Source organism: Simochromis diagramma, unplaced genomic scaffold (genome assembly GCF_900408965.1).
Source record: "Simochromis diagramma unplaced genomic scaffold, fSimDia1.1 OVJJ01000107.1, whole genome shotgun sequence".
NCBI lineage: Eukaryota > Metazoa > Chordata > Actinopteri > Cichliformes > Cichlidae > Simochromis > Simochromis diagramma.
The window spans coordinates 1,483,508-1,507,602 of record NW_024387209.1 but is presented as its reverse complement, the minus strand read 5'-3'; the positions used below and the strand labels follow the sequence as shown (position 1 = coordinate 1,507,602).

General features: G+C 41.3%; 2 protein-coding genes across 4 annotated transcripts in view; both read left to right on the top strand.

Annotated features, from left to right (window-relative positions):
* The window catches only part of LOC120746283 (NLR family CARD domain-containing protein 3-like), a 15,384-nt gene extending 3,252 nt beyond the window's left edge, over window positions 1–12,132 (top strand). Inside the window, exons 2-8 of the mRNA XM_040051711.1 lie at window positions 1,044–1,049; window positions 2,981–2,982; window positions 6,291–6,519; window positions 6,658–8,425; window positions 8,519–8,692; window positions 9,271–9,426; window positions 12,012–12,132. Coding sequence (XP_039907645.1) covers window position 1,049; window positions 2,981–2,982; window positions 6,291–6,519; window positions 6,658–8,425; window positions 8,519–8,692; window positions 9,271–9,426; window positions 12,012–12,084 — 2,403 coding nt within the window. The 5' untranslated portion in view covers window positions 1,044–1,048 and the 3' untranslated portion in view covers window positions 12,085–12,132. The remainder of the gene's footprint in view (window positions 1–1,043; window positions 1,050–2,980; window positions 2,983–6,290; window positions 6,520–6,657; window positions 8,426–8,518; window positions 8,693–9,270; window positions 9,427–12,011) is intronic.
* Window positions 12,133–13,955: 1,823 nt separating this feature from the next.
* LOC120746282 (NLR family CARD domain-containing protein 3-like) lies at window positions 13,956–22,233 on the top strand. 3 transcript variants are annotated; one of them, XM_040051707.1, is made up of 9 exons: window positions 13,956–14,166; window positions 14,867–14,968; window positions 16,978–17,094; window positions 18,132–18,210; window positions 18,354–18,567; window positions 18,705–20,514; window positions 20,597–20,770; window positions 21,021–21,194; window positions 21,765–22,233. In XM_040051707.1, the coding sequence occupies exons 1-9, from the start codon at window positions 14,009–14,011 to the stop codon at window positions 21,988–21,990; spliced, it is 3,054 nt and encodes a 1,017-aa protein (XP_039907641.1). In that variant the 5' UTR covers window positions 13,956–14,008; the 3' UTR covers window positions 21,991–22,233. The 3 variants fall into 3 exon arrangements, with proteins under 3 accessions (XP_039907641.1, XP_039907642.1, XP_039907644.1); XM_040051708.1 differs by lacking the exon at window positions 16,978–17,094; XM_040051710.1 differs by lacking the exon at window positions 20,597–20,770.
* Window positions 22,234–24,095: the final 1,862 nt, after the last annotated feature.

Here is a 24,095-nt window from a genome sequence, read left to right as displayed (position 1 = left end):
GAGTCCTCAGTATCGAAGCCCTCGAAAGAGTGAACTCTTTCCAGTGTTCACATTTTGGACAGAGTAGACAGATGATTTGAAAGCGGAGTGGAAGAAGTCATCTTTGTCCACTGTGAAAAACCATCTTCGAACAGTGGCGGTCGCATACGACACCAATTGTCTGCCATCTATAATTCAGTTTTGAGATCTCTTCCCATACACCTTAATGCCCACTCACATCCTGGGCCATCTGACCTCAGGAATCATTTGGTTGGGTGGGGCTGGTTTCACAATGAGCTCACCCAAAACTTTGGCTGATTGTGACTACACCCATTTTCACACCTTGACTCATGTGATTAGGTAGAGGATAATTAGGGAGTCCATTGTCCCTCTTGAGGGGATTCTCCCACAGGGCTTAAATCTGGGACTCTTCACCATTTGACCCTAGAACTGAAGGAGCTTCTTGGATGAGAGGTGAAATGTCTTCAAGCAACTTAAAGAAGTACAGACACTTTTTGTCTTTGGTGGCCAGATTGGAGGGCACTATGATAAAATCCAGTGAAGACTTTTGGCATTGGTTTTAAAAACACAGCACACTTTATATGCCTTGTTCTTATACACACAAGGTGTCTCTGTTCACTTTAGCAAAATCCAGCACCAGTGTTGGGAAGGTTACTTTTAAAATGTATTCCACTACAGATTACAGAATACATGTCTCAAAATGTATTTTGTAACGTATTCCGTTACATTACTCAATGAGAGTAACGTATTCTGAATACTTTGGATTACTTCATATAGTATCATGCTTTTCACAACTACATGAATGTACTATTGCTGTGTGATTTATTACTTTTACTGAAGGTTATTTGCCATATCAATTCCAACTAGACTATATAATAGCTTACTTACAACTGGGCTCGTTAGGCCATCTTTTTGACTGCAGTCGTTATTATTGTATTTATATGCTTCCATCTCCTGTTTCTGGTTGGTGACAACTCGTACTTTTTGACTCTCCTTTTTCTCCCTCCCTCGCGCTCACAGACACGTACAGTGGGGCAAAAAAGTATTTAGTCAGCCACTGATTGTGCAAGTTCCCCCACTTAAAATGATGACAGAGGTCAGTAATTTGCACCAGAGGTACACTTCAACTGTGAGAGACAGAATGTGAAAAAAAAATCCATGAATTCACATGGTAGGATTTGTAAAGAATTTATTCGTAAATTAGGGTGGAAAATAAGTATTTGGTCACCTCAAACATGGAAAATCTCTGGCTCTCACAGACCTGTAACGTCTTCTGTAAGAAGCTTTTCTGTCCCCCACTCGTTACCTGTATGAATGGCACCTGTTTGAACTCATCATCTGTATAAAAGACACCTGTCCACAGCCTCAAACAGTCAGACTCCAAACGCCGCCATGGCCAAGACCAAAGAGCTTTCGAAGGACACCAGGAAAAGTATTGTAGACCTGCACCAGACTGGGAAGAGTGAATCTACAATAGGCAAGCAGCTTGATGTGAAAAAATCAACTGTGGGAGCAATCATCAGAAAATGGAAGACATACAAGACCACTGATAATCTCCCTCGATCTGGGGCTCCACGCAAGATCTCATCCCGTGGGGTCAAAATGATCATGAGAACGGTGAGCAAAGATCCCAGAACCACACGGGGGGACCTGGTGAATGACCTGCAGAGAGCTGGGACCAAAGTAACAAAGGTCACCATCAGTAACACACTACAACGGCAGGGAATCAAATCCCGCAGTGCCAGACGTGTTCCGCTGCTGAAGCCAGTGCATGTCCAGGCCCGTCTGAAGTTTGCCAGAGAGCACATGGATGATACAGCAGAGGATTGGGAGAATGTCATGTGGTCAGATGAAACCAAAGTAAAACTTTTTGGTATAAACTCAACTCGTCGTGTTTGGAGGAAGAAGAATACTGAGTTGCATCCCAAGAACACCATACCTACTGTGAAGCATGGGGGTGGAAACATCATGCTATGGGGCTGTTTTTCTGCCAAGGGGACAGGATGACTGATCCGTGTAAAGGACAGAATGAATGGGGCCATGTATCGTGAGATTTTGAGCCAAAACCTCCTTCCATCAGTGAGAACTTTGAAGATGAAACGAGGCTGGGTCTTCCAACATGACAGTGATCCAAAACACACCGCCCGGGCAACAAAGGAGTGGCTCCGTAAGAAGCATTTGAAAGTCCTGGAGTGGCCTAGCCAGTCTCCAGACCTCAACCCCATAGAAAATCTGTGGCGGGAGTTGAAAGTCCGTGTTGCTTGGCGACAGCCCCAAAACATCACTGCTCTCGAGAAGATCTGCATGGAGGAATGGGCCAAAATACCAGCTACTGTGTGTGCAAACCTGGTAAAGACCTATAGTAAACGTTTGACCTCTGTTATTGCCAACAAAGGTTATGTTACAAAATATTGAGTTGTATTTTTGTTATTGACCAAATACTTATTTTCCATCCTAATTTACGAATAAATTCTTTACAAATCCTACCATGTGGATTCATGGATTTTTTTTTCACATTCTGTCTCTCACAGTTGAAGTGTACCTCTGGTGCAAATTACTAACCTCTGTCATCATTTTAGGTGGGGGAACTTGCACAATCGGTGGCTGACTAAATACTTTTTTGCCCCACTGTAAGCGGTATGGCAGTCCATTCTCCCTATAGCACGGACTACACTGCCCATGAGGCTCCATTCTTTAGGGCTATGCCTGTAACACTCACAAAATAAAGAATGTATAGCCTAACATATGAAACAGGAAAAGACCGTTGTGTAATCCATTTATTTCGACAAAGTAACTGTATTCTGAATACCACCTTTTTAAACGGTAACTGTAACGGAATACAGTTGCTCATATTTTGCATTTTAAATACAGTGGCTTGCAAAAGTATTCGGCCCCCTTGAACTTTTCCACATTTTGTCACATTACAGCCACAAACATGAATCAATTTTATTGGAATTCCACGTGAAAGACCAATACAAAGTGGTGCACACGTGAGAAGTGGAACGAAAATCATACATGATTCAAAACATTTTTTACAAATAAATAACTGCAAAGTGGGGTGTGTGTAATTATTCAGCCCCCTTTTGTCTGAGTGCAGTCAGTTGCCCATAGACATTGCCTGATGAGTGCTAATGACTAAATAGAGTGCACCCGTGTGTAATCTAATGTCAGTACAAATACAGCTGCTCTGTGACGGCCTCAGAGATTGTCTAAGAGAATATTGGGAGCAACAACACCATGAAGACCAAAGAACACACCAGACAGGTCAGGGATAAAGATATTGAGAAATTTAAAGCAGGCTTAGGCTACAAAAAGGTTTCCCAATCCTTGAACATTCCACGGAGCACTGTTCAAGTGATCATTCAGAAATGGAAGGAGTATGGCACAACTGTAAACCTACCAAGACAAGGCTGTCAAAGGAGAGCGCTGATCAGAAATGCAGCCAAGAGGCCCATGGTGACTCTGGACGAGCTGCAGAGATCTACAGCTCAGGTGGGGGAATCTGTCCATAGGACAACTATTAGTCGTGCACTGCACAAAGTTGGCCTTTATGGAAGAGTGGCAAGAAGAAAGCCATTGTTAACAGAAAACCATAAGAAGTCCCGTTTGCAGTTTGCCACAAGCCATGTGGGGGGGACACAGCAATCATGTGGAAGAAGGTCAGATGAGACCAAAATGGAACTTTTTGGCCAAAATGCAAAACGCTATGTGTGGTGGAAAACTAACACTGCACATCACTCTGAACACACCATCCCCACTGTCAAATATGGTGGTGGCAGCATCATGCTCTGGGGGTGCTTCTCTTCAGCAGGGACAGGGAAGCTGGTCAGAGTTGATGGGAAGGTGGATGGAGCCAAATACAGGGCAATCTTGGAAGAAAACCTCTTGGAGTCTGCAAAAGACTTGAGACTGGGGCGGAGGTTCACCTTCCAGCAGGACAACGACCCTAAACATAAAGCCAGGGCAACAATGGAAAGGTTTAAAACAAAACACATCCATGTGTTAGAATGGCCCAGTCAAAGTCCAGATCTAAATCCAATCGAGAATCTGTGGCAAGATCTGAAAACTGCTGTTCACAAACGCTGTCCATCTAATCTGACTGAGCTGGAACTGTTTTGCAAAGAAGAATGGGCAAGGATTTCAGTCTCTAGATGTGCAAAGCTGGTAGAGACATACCCTAAAAGACTGGCAGCTGTAATTGCAGCAAAAGGTGGTTCTACAAAGTATTGACTCAGGGGGCTGAATAATTACGCACACCCCACTTTGCAGTTATTTATTGTATTGATTTTCGTTCCACTTCTCACGTGTACACGTAACAGAATACATGTACACGGTACATGTATTCTGTTACTCCCCGACACTGTACAGCACTGGCATTAGTGCAGGAAAGTTATTCCACCTCAGTTCACAAAAGAAATTTAATGAATTTATTTGGAGCCCAACATGTCTGAGCTAGAGAAATGTGAAATTCAGCAGTTACTCAGAATATTCTGAGATGTAGTTGTGTTGCTTTAATTGCTCGTCTTCACGTCTGGTTATAGATTTGTCCACAACCATACTTAAGATTGTAGGACACTGTGGCAGTGAAGGACCTGACGACAACAGCATCGCAGCTTTAAACATCTTTCATTGTCTAGTTTTCCAGAGTGCAGCTTTCCAGCTGCTCTGCTTCTGTAGCACACACAACCCCCTTCTCAGGTCCCGACAACATCTTAAACAGGGGAGACATGATTATATGATGGGGTTTGGTGTGTGAGACAGCCTCCACTGACACCATACCTTGAACCCACCACTCTACCTTTCCCCTGCAGCTAGCCACAAACCAGAACCTGCCACAGGCACCAATAAAGCTTATGGAAAAGTTATTACTGTCACGGCTGAAACAACACAACCAGTGTCCTGTACACGCACCACAGAGTCCAATTTGCTCACTGTGATGTTTTTCACTGCCCGTCTGTGGTCAGCAGTCCCAACTGAAGCCACAGGAGTGAGTTGAGGAGTTGTGTGATGATGACGGTGGGGGCACCATCTTTTCCGGGATGAAGTGTCGGGTGGTGTAGCAGTGACCAGCGACGGGGAAACTGCCCGTTGGTGCTGGGAATACCAAGTGGCAAGAGTCTCTAGGAAGGCCACAGAATCCTCTTTGCCTGGGCCATCCATGCCAAACAGATCAAACTTGAAGGTAGCTCTTAAATCCTTAATAATGCGAACCAGCTCCCTGACATCCAGGAAGTTCTGAGGAAAAACAATGGAAGACAGGAAGGCATCCAAGAAGACGACTTGAATGGGTTTCTTTGGCGTGTCCGAGGCGTGGATGACTGCCCGGCAGTAATCCCATAGCTGTGTGAGCAATTTTCTCCTCTGTGAAAGAGCCTGAGTCTGCTGGGTCCAGACTCAGGTTGGTTTGTATTGTCACGACTGCCGGGTGGTGTTTGTGGAAAAGGATCCAAAATGCAGTCTAAGGCTGTGATGCAAGTGACTGTTTATTTACAGAGTGACATAAACAGAAAATGATGAGCAAAAACCTTCAAAAACCTAGACTGGGGAAAACTAATGACAAACCAAAAATACATGACACACACTGAGCACAGACCGACGCCCACTATATATACACACACAAGGTAATTAGGAAATGACACACAGGAGGGAAGCATAGCTGATCCTAATTCACATGATGACAGGGAAACGCAAGCTGAACACAATGATGTCACATATGGATCTACAAAATAAAACAGGAAGTTCCCAGGCAGTTTAACAGAATACAAAATCAGAATGAAACTAGAACATGAGAAAATAATAATAATCATAATCATAATCACAAAATGCTGGGTCCTTGACCCAGGACCATGACAATTAGTATTTCACTGGTGTGACTTCTGAAAGTCACAGCATTTTTCAACAGCAAAGGAAAGGAAATGGAAACATTTGAGGGTATTTTAATTTGTTGATTTTTAAAAATATTACTTAAGAGATTTCCTACTACTAGGATGTAAAGTCAAATTACGAGAAAGAGTAGTGATCATGAAGGGAAATTCTGATTGCATTTTATATGTGGTACAGTTCAAATTATATTATAGTTTTAGTTAGCAACCTGTTGTCTTAGAATGGAGTAGTATATAATGAAACCAACACCCCATTATTTAGGCATTATTTTTTAGTTTGAGAGACACCAAAATATGATATTTGTATTGGAAACATTCTGGCTGAAGTCCAGTGTATCCAACATGGATCTGATGTTTCACTTCATGATTTCACACTGATTGCATTATTCATATTCTATTCTATTCCAGCTGCTGGAGGAAAACATTGTTAATTTTGTAAAGATTGAGCTGAAGAAGATTCTGAACATTCTGGGTCCAGATTACCCAGAATGCTTAGAGAGTCATGGGGAGGATGAAGAGTTGTTGAAGGCTGAGAATGAAAAGCAGATGAACAGCAGCAGAGAAGCATTTGTGAAGCTCACTCTGCACTTCCTGAGGATGATGAAGCAAGCGGAGCTGGCTGATCACCTGGAGAGCAGTAAGAGGGTTACTCTAAATATTTAAAATGGTAGTAGAATAACATTACATTTGCGATCTCATATTATATATCTACTTCTGAAAGCAGAACTTGTTGATGTTTTTATTTTAAGGCTATATCCTCTCTGTGTTCTTTAAGAAATTCCCAGCATATGCCGGAATAAACTTAAATGTGCTTTAAAGAAGAAGGTCCAGTGTGTGTTTGAGGGGATCGCTAAAGCAGGAAACCCAACCCTTCTGAATCAGATCTACACAGAGCTCTTCATCACAGAGGGAGGGACTGCAGAGGTCAATGAACATGAGGTCAGACAGATTGAAACAGCATTCAGGAAATCAAACAGACCAGAAACATCAATCACACAAGAAGACATCTTTAATGCCTCACTAGGAAGAGATGAACCAATAAGAACAGTGCTGACAAAAGGAGTGGCTGGCATTGGGAAAACAGTCTTAACACAGAAGTTCACTCTGGACTGGGCTGAAGGCAAAGCCAACCAGGACATCCAGTTCATATTTCCATTCACTTTCAGAGAGCTGAATGTGCTGAAAGAGAAAAAGTTCAGCTTGGTGGAACTTATTCATTACTTCTTTATTGAAACCAAACAAGAAGGAATCTCCAGCTTTGAAGAGTTTAAGGTTGTGTTCATCTTTGATGGTCTGGATGAGTGTCGACTTCCTCTGGACTTCCGCAAAACTAGAATCCTAACTGATCCTAAAAAGTCCACCTCAGTGGATGTGCTGTTGATTAACCTCATCAAGGGGAAACTGCTTCCTTCTTCTCGCCTCTGGATAACCACACGACCTGCAGCAGCCAGTCAGATCCCTGCTGAGTGTATTGACATGGTGACAGAGGTCAGAGGGTTCACTGACCCACAGAAGGAGAAGTACTTCAGGAAAAGATTCAGTGATAAGAAACTAGCTAGCAAAATAATCTCCCACATCGAGACATCACGAAGCCTCCACATCATGTGCCACATCCCAGTCTTCTGCTGGATCACTGCTACAGTTCTGGAGGATGTGCTGAAAACCACAGAGGGAGGAGAGCTGCCCAAGACCCTGACTGAGATGTACATCCACTTCCTGGTGGTTCAGGCCAAAGTGAAGAAGGTCAAGTATGATGAAGGAGTTGAGACAGATCCACCTTGGAATCCAGAGAGCAGGAAGATGATTGAGTCTCTGGGGAAACTGGCTATTGATCAGCTGCAGAAAGGAAACCTGGTCTTCTATAAATCAGACCTGACAGAGTGTGGCATCGATATCAGAGCAGCCTCAGTGTACTCAGGAGTGTTCACACAGATCTTTAAAGAGGAGAGAGGACTGTACCAGGACAAGGTGTTCTGCTTTGTCCATCTGAGTGTTCAGGAGTTTCTGGCTGCTCTTCATGTCCATCTGACCTTCATCAATTCTGGAGTCAATCTGCTGGAAGAACAACAAAAAAACACCCAGACAGAGAATCACTTCTATCAGTGCGCTGTGAACAAGGCCTTGCAAAGCACAAAAGGACACCTGGATTTATTTCTGCATTTCCTCCTGGGTCTTTCAGTGCAGACAAATCAGAATCTCCTACAAGGTCTACTGAAACAGACAAGAATTAGTCCCCAGACAAATCAGGAAACAATTAATTACATCAAGAAGAAGCTCAGTGAGAGTCTGTCTGCAGAGCAAAAGATTAACCTGTTCCACTGTTTACATGAACTGAATGATCGTTCTCTAGTGGAGGAGATCCAAAGGTCCCTGAATTCAGGAAGTCTCTCTACAAATGAATTGTCTCCTGCTCAATGGTCAGCTCTGGTTTTTATCCTACTGTCATCTGATGACCTGGATGTGTTTGACCTGAAGAAATACTCTGCTTCAGAGCAGGCTCTTCTGAGGCTGCTGCCTATTGTCAAAGCTTCTGAAAAAGCTCTGTAAGTTTTAAACTCTTTTGCTTTAAATACACTGCTATATATTCACTAGCAAAGAAAAAAAAATATCTCAAGATTCTTTTGATGTCTCACCAGACTTAGTGGCTGCAACCTCTCAGAGATAAGCTGTGAAGCTCTTTGCTCAGTACTCAGCTCCCAGTCCTCTAGTCTGAGAGATCTGGACCTGAGTAACAATGACTTGAAGGATTTAGGAGTGGAAGTGCTGTGCCGAGGACTGGAATCTCCACACTGTGAACTGGAAACACTCCGGTCAGGGTTCTAAAATGTTTTAATTATGGTGATTTAAAATCTGGTTTGCATTGAGTCAGGCTATGAGGGAATGTGTCTACTGGAATTTATCAAAGTATCTATTATTATTACTTCTGTAAAGTAGAACCTTCAGTGTTTTATTATTATTATTATTATTATTATTATTAATAATAATAATAATAATAATAATAATAATAATTTATTTTCTTTTTTTTTTATTTAAATTTTTTTTTAAATTTTATTTTCACTACTTTGCTTTGGCTTAAAATATTTCAAAGATTAGATGTTTTGTGGGCAAATTTGCTCCAAATTTGTATAAATCCTTGGATTGAATAATGATTTAAATAATTTTGTAAATTAACTTAGTGTCTTCATCTGGTCAACATTCTAGTCTTTGCATAAATGTATTTATGACCAAATGCCTGTAAACTAATAACAGTCCCACTAGCCTTAGTTCTACTTTATGTAGGTTTTGCTAACTGTAGACTTTAGTTTTTCAGTGCTAAATCCTACTTAATTACAAAATAATGTTAGTCAACTGCACCACACTTCTTTATGAGTATGTAATGTTTCTGCAGCCTGTCAGGATGTATGATCACAGAAGAAGGTTGCTCTTTGCTGACAAAAGCTCTGAGCTCCCCTTCCTCACGTCTTAAAGAGCTGAACCTGAGCTACAATCATCCTGGAGATGCAGGAGTGACTCTGCTTGAGAAATCGAGTCAGGAAACTCTCAGGTATGGAGAGACTTGTTTGTAGCCAAAGATTATGTGTAATAGAGGAGATTTTCTTTTCTTTGCTAAATCTCTCTCTCTCTCTCTCTCTCTCTCTCTCTCTCTCTCTCTCTCTCTCTCTTTCTATATACAGTGGGGCAAAAAAGTATTTAGTCAGCCACCGATTGTGCAAGTTCCCCCACTTAAAATGATGACAGAGGTCAGTAATTTGCACCAGAGGTACACTTCAACTGTGAGAGACAGAATGTGAAAAAAAAATCCTTGAATTCACATGGTAGGATTTGTAAAGAATTTATTCATAAATTAGGGTGGAAAATAAGTATTTGGTCACCTCAAACAAGGAAAATCTCTGGCTCTCACAGACCTGTAACGTCTTCTGTAAGAAGCTTTTCTGTCCCCCACTCGTTACCTGTATGAATGGCACCTGTTTGAAATCATCATCTGTATAAAAGACACCTGTCCACAGCCTCAAACAGTCAGACTCCAAACTCCGCCATGGCCAAGACCAAAGAGCTTTCGAAGGACACCAGGAAAAGTATTGTAGACCTGCACCAGACTGGGAAGAGTGAATCTACAATAGGCAAGCAGCTTGGTGTGAAAAAATCAACTGTGGGAGCAATCATCAGAAAATGGAAGACATACAAGACCACTGATAATCTCCCTCGATCTGGGGCTCCACGCAAGATCTCATCCCGTGGGGTCAAAATGATCATGAGAACGGTGAGCAAAGATCCCAGAACCACACGGGGGGACCTGGTGAATGACCTGCAGAGAGCTGGGACCAAAGTAACAAAGGTCACCATCAGTAACACACTACAACGGCAGGGAATCAAATCCCGCAGTGCCAGACGTGTTCCGCTGCTGAAGCCAGTGCATGTCCAGGCCCGTCTGAAGTTTGCCAGAGAGCACATGGATGATACAGCAGAGGATTGGGAGAATGTCATGTGGTCAGATGAAACCAAAGTAGAACTTTTTGGTATAAACTCAACTCGTCGTGTTTGGAGGAAGAAGAATACTGAGTTGCATCCCAAGAACACCATACCTACTGTGAAGCATGGGGGTGGAAACATCATGCTATGGGGCTGTTTTTCTGCCAAGGGGACAGGACGACTGATCCGTGTTAAGGACAGAATGAATGGGGCCATGTATCGTGAGATTTTGAGCCAAACCTCCTTCCATCAGTGAGAACTTTGAAGATGAAACGAGGCTGGGTCTTCCAACATGACAATGATCCAAAAACACACCGCCCGGGCAACAAAGGAGTGTCTCCGTAAGAAGCATTTGAAAGTCCTGGAGTGGCCTAGCCAGTCTCCAGACCTCAACCCATAGAAAATCTGTGGCGGGAGTTGAAAGTCCGTGTTGCTCGGCGACAGCCCCAAAACATCACTGCTCTCGAGAAGATCTGCATGGAGGAATGGGCCAAAATACCAGCTACTGTGTGTGCAAACCTGGTAAAGACCTATAGTAAACGTTTGACCTCTGTTATTGCCAACAAAGGTTATGTTACAAAGTATTGAGTTGTATTTTTGTTATTGACCAAATACTTATTTTCCACCCTAATTTACGAATAAATTCTTTACAAATCCTACCATGTGGATTCATGGATTTTTTTTTTCACATTCTGTCTCTCACAGTTGAAGTGTACCTCTGGTGCAAATTACAACCTCTGTCATCATTTTAGGTAGGGGAACTTGCACAATCGGTGGCTGACTAAATACTTTTTTGCCCCACTGTATATACGTATATATATATATATATATATATATATATATATATATATATATATATATATATATATATATATTTCCTTTAATTATACTTTAAGTGTTTAAGTAATTGGTTAGTCTGTATTGTTCTTCACAATCAGTATTGCTCTCTTTTCTTTGAAAGAGAGCAATACTGTTTCTCTGTTTGGTGTTTCCTTTCTTTCTCCACAGTCAGTCTTGTTCCACGTCTGTTTCTCCCAGTGCCATACCTTTGTGTCTTAGTGTTTGTGTTCATAGTTATTATACTTCCTGTTTTATTTTGACTGTTTATTTTTGTTTCACCTGTTCTGTTGTTCCAGCTGTGTTCTCCCCTGTTTTCCATCCGCTATCCTCTGTGTACTTATGTCCTCTGTCTTCCTCTGCTTGGTGTCACGTTGGCCCCATTGGTCTGTATTTCCATGTCCTTCTTGTTTCCCTCTTTTGATTTTATCTCCTAAACTCAGAAAAAGAGCACTATTGAACACTAACTTTATTTTTGGCAGATATCAGAAAGCCAAAGTTCATTACACGCAGTGAGAAAAAAGTAAATGTGGAAAATATTATAGGCGGGAGTTTTCTTTTAACATGTGATACTAATAAATGGCACATGTGGATTATTTCTACTGACTGAAGCACCTCCCTAAAAGTAATGAGTCGAGGAACTAAAGGGTCATACAAATTTATCTTTACATGAAATGCTCTTCAATACACATATGGATTAAAGTGTATATCTGAAAATCTTGGCTCTTCCTTTATCAGTGTCTAAAAGTATGAGAGCGATGTAATGTCCATGTGTGCATGCTGAAAGAGACTGTGCTGGTCTGACCCCCCTCCTCCTTTCAGGGTCATTCTGGAGCCTGCTGGAGAACAGTGGCTGAGACCAGGTCTGAGGAAGTGTAAGTGTGTTTTAATGTGATTCGTGAAAACAAAGCAGCACACATTCAACCATCTTCAAACTGTCACATCACTCATTCACATCTGTCACCATCAAAGTGTCAATCAATGAACAGATGATGGATCAATAATTGCAGCTGGACTGTGTTTGTTCTCGCCATCAGATTCCTGTCAACTCACAATCGACAAAAACACAGTACACAGAAGTAGGCATATAGGATATTTTGTGCTCCTGGTCACCTCTGAAGATGCCCTTAATGCAACTGTCAGCTCGCAGTTTAATCGCCAGTGGTTCAATTGATAATGCAAAAAGAAGAGGGGATAAGGGACAACCTTGTCTCGTACCACGGAGAAGTGGGAAATAAGAAGAGAATAACGAATTTGTTCTAACACGTGCCATAGGTGAGGAGTAAAGTAACTGAATCCATGAAATGAAATTAGGGCCAAATCCAAATTTATGCAGAGTATAAAACAGATAATCCCACTCCACCCGGTCAAATGCCTTCTCAGCATCGAGTAATAAGGCAATTTCAGGGGTTGTAGTTGACTTGGTGTGTAATATGTTTAAAAACCTGCGCAGGTTGAAAAAACCATGCCTACCCTTCATGAAACCTGTCTGATCTGGAGAAATTAACAATGGTAGATATTGCTCTAGCCTGAGAGCAAGTGTTTTTGACAGTATTTTTAAATCTACATTTAAGAGTGATATAGGACGATATGAGGAACACTCTAATGGATCCTTATTTGGCTTCAATAGGAGTGAGATGGTCGCTTGTCGAAGCATTAGGGGAAGACATTTTGAAACCAATGACTCAATGAACATGTCTCGTAATAAAGGTGATAAACTGTCTTTAAAGGTCTTGTAAAATTCAACCGGATACCCATCTGGACCCGGGGATTTGCCATTCTGCATTGAGCTAATTGCCAATTTAATTTCTTCCACCGTAATTTGCTCCTCCAATTGGTCTCTGAATGCCGAGGTTAAAGTCGGAACTGTCATTCCATCAAAAAAAGCCTCAAACAGTCCAGGCGTGTTTAAAGATTCAGAATCATAGAGACTGGAATAGAATATTTTGAAACTCTCATTTATTTTTTGTGGTGTAGTGGTGACATGTCCAGATTCAGTCCTAATTTCAGGGATTATACGAGTTGCTTCTGATTTACGAAGCTGATGTGCTAAAATTTTAGATGCTTTTTCTCCGTGCTCATACCATCTTCCTCTAGATTTAAGAATCATAGACTCTGACTGCTGGGTTGAGATTAAATTAAATTCAGTCTGTAACGTTAGTCTTTGTTTATACAAGTCTGGAGAGGGGGTTGTAGAGTGTTGCTCATCCAATTGCGAAATAAGGTGTATCAATTCAGAAAGACGTTTCTGTTTCTGTTTTCTAGTATATGAACAGTATGATATAATATGGCCCCGTAAGAATGCTTTTAAGCTTTCCCAAACCGTACTATAGTCCATGCCAGGCGTAATGTTTGTTCTTATAAAGATATCAATTTGTTTGGAAAGATATTCCACAAACTCCTTATCCGACAAAGAAAGAGGATTGAGTCTCCAGGAGTACACAAAGGGTTCATCCGGGAAGCTGAGTTCCAAAACAAGTGGACTGTGATCAGATATTACTATGCTATTGTATTTACAAGTCTTGATATTGGGAAGCAATTTTTTGTCAACAAAAAAGTAGTCTATACGAGAATACGTTTGATGCACTGCAGAAAAAAAAGAATATTGTTTAGTGGAGGGGTAGAGAAATCGCCACGCATCAACAGCCCCATAGGTTTGTAAATAAGACTGTAACACTAATGAGGATTTAGGGAGTGGACAATGGACAGTTAGAGATGGTCATCTCTAGGAGGGAGTCCCTCCCTCTAAAACCACTCTGTGTGGGGAACATGAGAGCCAGACCACAGCTCAGAGGTGAGATGACCATCTCTAACTGTCCATGACTCTTCTCCATGGCACAGCTCAGCACTCACATCACTGCTCCATCATTACTCACAGGAACCAACCTGGACCTGAACCCAGCTGTGTGTCCTTAAAGAGTGACGGGTCAAAAAATCGCCTCATTTATTTTAAAGGACAAAAATCATCTGCAGAGAAGTGAGCTGTTAGTAATATGAACTTTTTGACAGTTATCATTTTGGTGCCTGTTGAAAGTAGGAACATGGGTAGTCCTGTAAAGGCCAAATTAAAGTGTTTACGTCTGGGTGAGACCGTTCCCCTTCCCGATACGTAACATACCGATGATTTGTCATGTCCTGAGGTGTCACATAGGAACCGGAAATGTAACCTTCCGCGCCCCTATGATGCATGCCGGGTTGTGGATAGAATCCAATAGAATGACTCTCCCGGTGGTAACACACGTTCCAGACGTGTATTCCAGCCCTAACCCTAAACTTAATCCTAATCCTAACCATAACCTTATCCCTACTCTTAACCACAACCTTAATCATATTAGATAGTATTTTCCAAAGCGATTCATAATGAGAAAGTAAAATAAATGTACATGTGTAGATTCAGTCCAAACAGTTCTCATGCTTCCTCCTGTTTCTGAACAGGTAACATAGAGATGTGTTGGGTGGCCAAAAGCATAACATACCGATGATTTGTCACATTAAACATATTATGCTTTGGGATGAGAACGTTTGTCTGGGTGGTGCTCTGTTCTTACAGTGACTGTTTGGAGTTTCTTTATGCTGATTTACAGTCTGGAAAAACAAGGTTGTATTTGGGATGATGGTGAGGTCTTCATCTGTTTTTGTTGCTGGAAATGAAAAAAAAAAACTTCTCTGTTTAACAGGACCTATGGGAGACCTGAACCAAGCAGTATATCTTTAAAGAGTGACGGGTCAAAAAATCGCCTCATTTATTTCAAAGGACAAAAATCATCTCCTGCAGAGAGGTGAGCTGTTAGTAACAATGATGCTGTTAGCTGTCAGTTTGGCATCTGATTTAAATGAATTGCTTTTTGTTGTTTCATGGCCCTAAACGGCATTTAAAAAAATAAGGAACTGAGCAAGGAATACCTTTATTCCACAGGGTGGGCCATTTATATGGATACACCGTAATAACATGGGAATGGGTGGTGATATTAAAGTCCTGTTTGTGGCACATTAGTATATGTGAGGGGGCAAACTCCTCAAGATGGGTGGTGACCATGGTGGCCATTTAGAAGTCGGCCATCTTGGATACAACGTTTGTTTTTTCAATAGGAAGAGGGCCATGTGACACATCAAACTTATTGGTAATGTCACAAGAAAAACAATGGTGTGCTTGGTTTCAATGTAACTTTATTCTTTCATGAGTTATTTACAAGTTTCTGACCACTTATAAAATGTGTTCAATGTGCTGCCCATTGTGTTGGATTGTCAGTGCAACCCTCTTCTCCCACTCTTCACACACTGATAGCAACACCGCAGGAGAAATGCCAGCACAGGCATCCAGTATCCGTAGTTTCAGGTGCTGCACATCTCGTATCTTCACACCATAGACAATTGCCTTCAGATGACCCCAAAGATAAAAGTCTAAGGGGGTGAAATCGGGAGACCTTGGGGGCCATTCAACTGGCCCATGACGACCAATCCACTTTCCAGGAAACTGTTCATCTAGGAATGCTCGGACCTGGCACCCATAATGTGGTGGTGACCATCTTGCTGGAAAAACTCAGGGAACGTGCCAGCTTCAGTGCACAAAGAGGGAAACACATCATCATGTAGCAATTTCAAATATCCAGTGGCCTTGAGGTTTCCATTGATGAAGAATGGACCCACTATCGTTGTACCCCATATACCACACCAAACCATCACTTTTGTTGTTCCAACAGTCTTGGAGGAATCCATCCAATGTGGGTTAGTGTCAGACCAATAGTGGTGGTTTTGTTTGTTAACTTCACCATTCACATAAAAGTTTGCCTCATCACTGAACAAAATCTTCTGCATGAACTGAGGGTCCTGTTCCAATTTTTGTTTTGCCCATTCTGCAAATTCTGTGCGCCAATCTGGGTCATCCTCGTTGAGATGCTGCAGTAGCTGGAGTTTGTAAGGGTGCCATTTGTGAGTAGCTAATATCCGCCGAAGGCATGTTCGACTAGTGCCACTCTCCAGTGACATGCGGCAAGTGCTACACTGTGGGCTCTTGCTGAATGAAGCTAGGACAGCCACTGATGTTTCTTCATTAGTGACAGTTTTCTTGCGTCCACATTTTGGCAAATCCAACACTGAACCAGTTTCACGAAACTTAGCAAGCAGTTTGCTAACTGTAGCATGGGGGATGGGTGGTCTTGTAGGGTGTCTTGCATTGAAATCTGCTGCAATAACCCGGTTACTGCGTTCACCAGTTATTAACACAATTTCGATCCACTCCTCACGTGTTAACCTCTTCGACATGTCAATGGCTGTGAACGAAGAGAAACTTGTAAATCACTCATGAAAGAATAAAGTTACGTTGAAACCAAGCACACCATTGTTTTTCTTGTGACATTACCAATAAGTTTGATGTGTCACATGGCCCTCTTCCTATTGAAAAAACAAAAGTTGTATCCAAGATGACCGACTTCTAAATGGCCACCATGGTCACCACCCATCTTGAGGAGTTTGCCCCCTCACATATACTAATGTGTCACAAACCGGACTTTAATATCACCAACCATTCCCATGTTATTACGGTGTATCCATATAAATGGCCCACCCTATACATTTAACCTTCTGCAGCTTATTGTGGGACCATCAATAGTCCTGCATAGTGTAAATGACTGTTTTACTTTGGGTGGTAAATCACAAACACTAGTCTGGAGTTTCCTTCTGCTCGGGCATGGCCTGCAAACCAGGTTCTCTTATGGATGACAAAAGTATTCTAAGTCTTCATCAAATTCTTTTGCTGGAAATGAAAAAACAATTTTCTTCTGTCTAACAGGATCTATGGGAAACCTACAGAACTTAGATCTGACACAAGCAGGGTATCTTTAAAAAGTGACGAGTCTAAAGATCGCCTTATTTATTTTAAAGGACAAAAATCATCTCCTGCAGAAAGGTGAGCTGTTACTAACACTGACGATATTTTAGCCACCAGTTTGGTGTTTGACTTAAATTAACTGGAATACTAAGGTATTAAGGAATTCCTTTATTATATAATATATACATAGATGTATATTTAAATATCTGCAGCTTATTGTAGGACCATCCATAGTCCTGCATAGTGTAAATGGCTGAGGGTCACATCATGAGGACCACGAAATACCTAATTACCATTTAAATCCAAATCATATTTACCTCACTGATTACACCTTAAACTAAAGTTGATTCACATTCTTTGAAATCTAGATTTACAGAAAACAATGGCAGATAATTGTGCAACAGCTCTTTATGTTGAAGAATGTACGTATCCATTCAGACACAATGAACTCAAGCACTCATTTTACCTGGAAATACCAAGATTACGTCATCACCAGTGTTCACAATCTGACAGTGAAAACAGGACAATAGTAGAAGAGAAGGATCTTAACACTATCAAAGGAGATTTTGAAAGAATCTCAAACAGTTACTGAATCCTCTGAATGTGTGAATATTTTTGAAATTATTAGAATATAAGAAATAAGAAATATCAAATGAAAGGAGGATCTGCTGTGAAAATATAATATTGTTGTCATTGTCCCTGATAGACAATAAATTGATGCAGTCTATTAAGTGTATGGAAAATCCATTGATACTGATGCTGGTTGGTTTTAGAAAGAAAACATTCTGAATAAAAAAAAAACCCCACAACAAAAAAGTGACTGCATTAAATTTGCACACATATGCTAAAGTTATTTGACAAACATAATAGAAGGTGTCAGGTTGAATTTACACAATGATTTTTCATGGAATTAACACATAACTGTTTATCAGATGTACAATGTTGAAAAAATGCTAAGCTGAGTAGATGAGTATCAATGAGATCGGCAAGAGTGGCAAACTTTTACAACTACATGGAGTCATATATAATCTAAACACCTTAGTTTTTTTTTCTTCAGATGTCACTTATGTTGTCTTTCCCCTGTGCATGAACTAATATTCATGAGTCCTCCACAGACTGGACCAGGAAAATTCAGAGGTTTCTAGTGGTCATTTTGTCCAGCAGGATCAAAAACAGCTGGACTCCATATTCATGGTACGTACATACAGTATATAACAACCACTCTTACATCTATTATGTTCATTCATCTTCATGTTGCTCTTTGTAGACCAGTGGAAGGACATGATGTCAGCACTATTTTGTCATTGACATAATATTCATATAATACTTTGTTCCAGCTGTTAGAGGACAACATCATCACGTTTGCAAAGAATGAACTGAAGAAGATGCACAAGATTTTGAGTCCAGATTATTTAGAGATGGAAGAAGATGATATGTCGAAGGATGACAATAAAAAGCAGAGGAGTAAAAGCAGAGAGGCATTTGTGACAATTGTGTTACACTTTTTGAAGAGAATAAAGCAGGAAGAGCTGGCTGACCGTCTGCAGAGCAGTAAGGGGATTTCTCAAAACATTAAAGCTGCAGCATGAATTTAAAATTTAAAAATGTCTCAAGACTTACTGAATTGAAATTTTGGGATATTTTCTGAAAACCAAATTAATGTAATGTATTTATTTTTGTGTTTTCAGAAATGTTTGCTCCACTTTGTCAACGTAAACTTAAATCTACTTTGAACAAAAAGTTCCAGTGTGTGTTTGAGGGGATCGCTAAAGCAGGAAACTCAACACTTCTGAATCAGATCTACACAGAGCTGTACATCACAGAGGGAGGGACTGCAGAGGTCAATGATGAACATGAAGTCAGACAGATTGAAACAACATCCAGGAAAGCAGACAAACCAAACACAACAATCAGACTAGACAACATCTTTAAAACTTCACCTGGAATAGATGAACCAATCAGAAGAGTGCTGACAAAGGGAGTGGCTGGCATTGGGAAAACAGTCCTAACACAGAAGTTCACTCTGGACTGGGCTGAAGGCAAAGCCAACCAGGACATCCAGTTCATATTTCCATTTACTTTCAAGGAGTTGAATGTGCTGAAAGAGGAAAAGTTCAGCTTGGTGGAACTTGTTCATCACTTCTTTACTGAAACCAAACAAGCAGGAATCTGCAGCTTTGAAGACTTCCAGGTTTTGTTCATCTTTGATGGTCTGGATGAAAGTCGACTTCCTCTGGACTTCCACAAAACTAAAATACTAACTGACTCCAGAAAATCCACCTCAGTGGATGTGCTGCTGACAAACCTCATCAGGGGGAACCTGCTTCCCTCTGCTCACATCTGGATAACCACGCGACCTGCAGCAGCCAATCTGATCCCTCCTGAGTGTGTTGACATGGTGACAGAGGTCAGAGGGTTCACTGACCCACAGAAGGAGGAATACTTCAGGAAGAGATTCAGAGACAAGAAGCAGGCTTCTAGGATCATCTCCCACATCAAAACATCACAAAGCCTCCACATCATGTGCCACATCCCAATCTTCTGCTGGATCAATGCTACAGTTCTGGAGGATGTGCTGAAAACAAAAGAACAGAGAGACATGCCCAAAACCTTGACTGAGTTGTACATCCACTTCCTGGTGGTTCAGGCCAAAGTGAAGAAGGTCAAGTATGATGGAGGATCTGAGACAGATCCACACTGGAGTCCAGAGAGCAGGAAGATGGTTGAGTGTCTAGGAAAACTAGCTTTTGAACAGCTGCAGAAAGGAAACCTGATCTTCTATGAATCAGACCTGACAGAGTGTGGCATCGATGTCAGAGCAGCCTCAGTGTACTCAGGAGTGTTCACAGAGATCTTTAAAGAGGAGAGAGGACTGTACCAGGACAAGGTGTTCTGCTTTGTCCATCTGAGCATTCAGGAGTTTCTGGCTGCTCTTCATGTCCACCTGACGTTCTTCAACTTCTGTGTCAATCTGCTAGAAGGAGAAACCTCTGCATGGTCTAAAGCATTTAATAAACTCAAACTCCAAAACTGTGGTGGACAAGTTCTTCACAAGAGTGCTGTGGACAAGGCCTTAGAGAGTCCAAATGGACACCTGGATTTGTTCCTTCGTTTCCTCCTGGGTCTTTCACTGCAGTCCAATCAAACCCTTCTACGAGGTCTACTGACACAGACAGGAATGAGCTCAGAGACCAATCAACAGACAGTCCAGTACATCAAGAAAAAGATCAGTGAGAATCTGTCTGTAGAGAAAAGCATCAACCTGTTCCACTGTCTGAATGAACTACATGATCGTGCTCTAGTTGGGGAGCTCCAACAGTCCCTGAGTATGGGAAGTCTTTCCACAGAGAAATTGTCTCCTGCTCAGTGGTCAGCTCTGGTCTTCATCTTATTGACATCAGCAAAAGATCTGGATGTTCTTGATCTGAAGAAATATTCTGCTTCAGAGGATGCTCTTCTGAGGCTGCTGCCTGTGCTCAAAGCATCTAAGAAAGCTCTGTATGTTACCATAAAGTTTTTAAGATCTATTCACAAGGAAGATAAAGACTGAATTTCCTGCTTTCTGTGTATTTTCTCTTAGGCTGAATAACTGTAACTTGACGGAGAGAAGCTGTGAAGCTCTTTCTCTGTCTCTCAAAGTAGAAGGCTGTGAGCTGAGAACTCTGGACCTGAGCAATAACAATCTGCATGATTCAGGCGTAAATCTGTTGATAGTTGGAATGGAGAGTATGCACTGTAAATTAGAGAAACTCAGGTCAGATACATTGTTTGTGGTTTAATGTGAGTGCTGTTTGCTAATTCGAACCTTCATTGAATGTAAACAATAACATGTAACTCTGAATTCTTTAAAGCATTTAAAGTTTTCCAGTTTCATATTGAGATTTACACATGTATTTAGTACTTTGTGGAAAACTTTGGAATTGTCTAAATTAGCATTTTTTTCTTTTTAACAATTTGTTTATCTTCAATAAGTATTTTTTTCTTCTAAATTACTGTCTCTTCAGACTGAGCACTTGTAACCTTTCAGAGAAAAGCTGTGGAACTATGTCGTCAGTTGTCAGTCTCCAGTTCTCTAGTCTGAGAGAGATGGACCTGAGCAACAACAACCTGAGGGATACTGGAGTAAAAGCTTTGTCGGCTGGACTAAGAAGTCCACACTGTAAATTGGAAACACTCAGGTCAGAAATCATCAATTGTTTAGTTGATGAACATTTTGAAATCTGGATTGCATAAGTACCCCAAGCAGGGGTTAGTTACTTATGCAAGTTTGAGGGGTTTTCTTTAACATTTCCATTTTTTTCTTCTTCTTTAATTCTTGCCCACTGATAAAATGAAGATTTCTCCTTCATTTGATTTTTGAACTTTGAGTTTTAAATCTGGACTAAATGTTTCTGATCAAAAAGTGAATAACATACAAATGTACAGTTTAGTGGAATGTAATGGTCACTTTCCACTGAAATATTTCAACACAGATATCCTGATTCAGGCTCAGTCATCAAGCTAAGTAAATCCCAAAAGGTTGATTCTGTACATCTGGATGTAATGATGAACAGAATCAACCTTGGGTTTCAACACAGAGTAGAAATTAAATTGGTTCGTATTATAACCAGAATGAATTATAATTTCAAAATCAATGTAACTTTTAATTTATAGTTATTATTTCATTAAAATTGTAGTTTGTCCTGTACTTTTTTTGTGCTAATTATCTGCTGTTCTCTAATAGTATCTGTAATGATTATTATGTGCAGGCTGTCGGGCTGTCTGATAACAGAAGAAGGTTGTACTTTTCTGGCCTCAGATCTGAGCTCTAATCCCTCCTGTCTCAGAGAGCTGGACCTGAGCTACAATCATCCAGGCGAGACAGGCATGCATCTGTTGAAGCAGCTGAGACTTGACACTCTCAGGTACAGAGAATGTCTCATAGCATCACACACATTTGAACACCGACGACTTATCAGAAGAAAGAGTATGTGACGCAGGAGCTTTTATTTATAGTAATCAAAAAGTAAAGTTATGTGTTTAGTGTGTGGAGAGCAGATTGCTGTGTTAAGACAAGATTTTTGATTTTAAACATAATCACAAAAACACAGTAAGCCATTCTCTGATGGGGAATTTAACACAGTGTTTAGTAGGGTCTGCCATGATAATATGCCCTGAGCTGGTATGTGTTCTGAGCCCCGCATGATGAGAGCAATTCCAAAACAGTTTAGAATGAAATGCACATGATTTCATTTCCCTTAATAATAATGGATTGGATTTATATAGCGCTTTTCAAGGCACCCAAAGCGCTTTACAATACCACTATTCATTCACTCTCACATTCACACACTGGTGGAGGCAAGCTACGGTTGTAGCCAGAGCTGCCCTGGGGCAGACTGACAGAAGCGAGGCTGCCATATCGCGCCATCGGCCCCTCTGGCCAACACCAGTAGGCAAGTAGGGTAAAGTGTCTTGCCCAAGGACACAACAACCAGGACAGAGAGCCCAGGGATCGAACCGGCGACCTTGCGGTTACAGATGCGATTCCCAACCCCCTGAGCCACGGTCGCTATAACTTGCATTATAGGGAAATGCTCCAATGATGTTCAGATTGAACTAATTGATATGCAGTCTGATTCAATACTGTCAGTCTGATTCAACTAGTATCACTGCTGGGATGGTATTTTTCTCTCAAAGAGGAGAACCTTCCACATATAGGTAGACCTGCTCAGAAGATGTTGGTTCTCTATGGATCTACATTTATATGTCAACAAACAAACACAGGAATGAAATTTAACAAATCCAAGTACAGATTCTCTGTCAGTGATGATCACCTGTCTGCTGTCCTTCACATTCCACCTCAGATATCAGACCTGACTTTAATGGACAAACTAACTAGACTTCTCTCACTGAAAAAGAAAAAAGAACCAAAAAACTGAAGAAAATAACTAAAGTAATTAGTTTAATTGCTTAGTAATTAGTAAAATTAAACTCCATTGAAATTGTGTAAAAACATGCATGTTTCATTCTCACTGATTTGGGAGTATTGATGAAATAGCTTTTAGTATGCTGTGACTTAAGGTGACTGTAGCTCAGGAGGTAGCACAGGCCAACTACTGATAAGAAGAGTAGGTGATTTGATCCCCGGCTGCTCCTGTCTGCGTGCTTTCAATCTTTTTGTTGGACTACACTGTTTTTTTTTTGTTTGTTTTTTTTACATGTAGCTGTAAGGTTTGGTTCTCTGCGCACCTGTGGAGGCATACAAGTGCACCGGTGAACCCCTTTTAACCTTAGCTTCATTGTCTTTTTAATTAGGAAGTCTCCTGTGAAAAGAAATGTTTTTTAAACTACATATGTCATGGTCTGGCATGGCAGACCATGGGGGGTGTAGGGAAGGAGGACCCAGGCGTGGTGCTCTGTGTGCGAACATTGCGTTTATTTACAGTGTGTGGTACAAAACAACAGTAAATCCCCGTGTTTTCCCCAGACTCCCGTGTCGTGTCCTCCTAGTGCTCTCTGCTCCCGTGTCTGCACTCCCGGTGCTCGCTGCTCTTCAGGCCTTCCACGCTCCTCCTGCGGGAAACAATAGCTGCAGCTGTCACGACACTAAACAATGGCAGGCATGCACTTAACAACAAAACCTAAACTGGGTGACTAACATGTAGTCTCACACAATGATCCCACATTGGTGGGAGCTCCAAGACTCTCTTAAGTAGCTCCCCCGACGAGGCCTGATCAGCAGCAGGTGTGTGGCTTCGGGTGTGGCCAGTCCCCTAGCAGGGCCACACCCACCAGGCCTGACGGCGCCTATAAACGAGTGCTCAGACACACAGCCACCCACACACACATACGTACAAGCATAGAGAAGGGGGAGCAACACCAAAAATACATAATATAACAGGTCCATGACTGCCCAGGGGTCCTGGGTCGCCCAGTCCCAGGACCCTGACAACATAACTGCGTGATGTTTAAGTTAATGAATGATCATTTTGACAAATAGAGATTACAATGATGATCCACATAATTTTAATTATGAATTCTGCTATAATAAAACAGACTAACTAGATCATGACAACCACTGGACAAGACTTCAGAAGCAT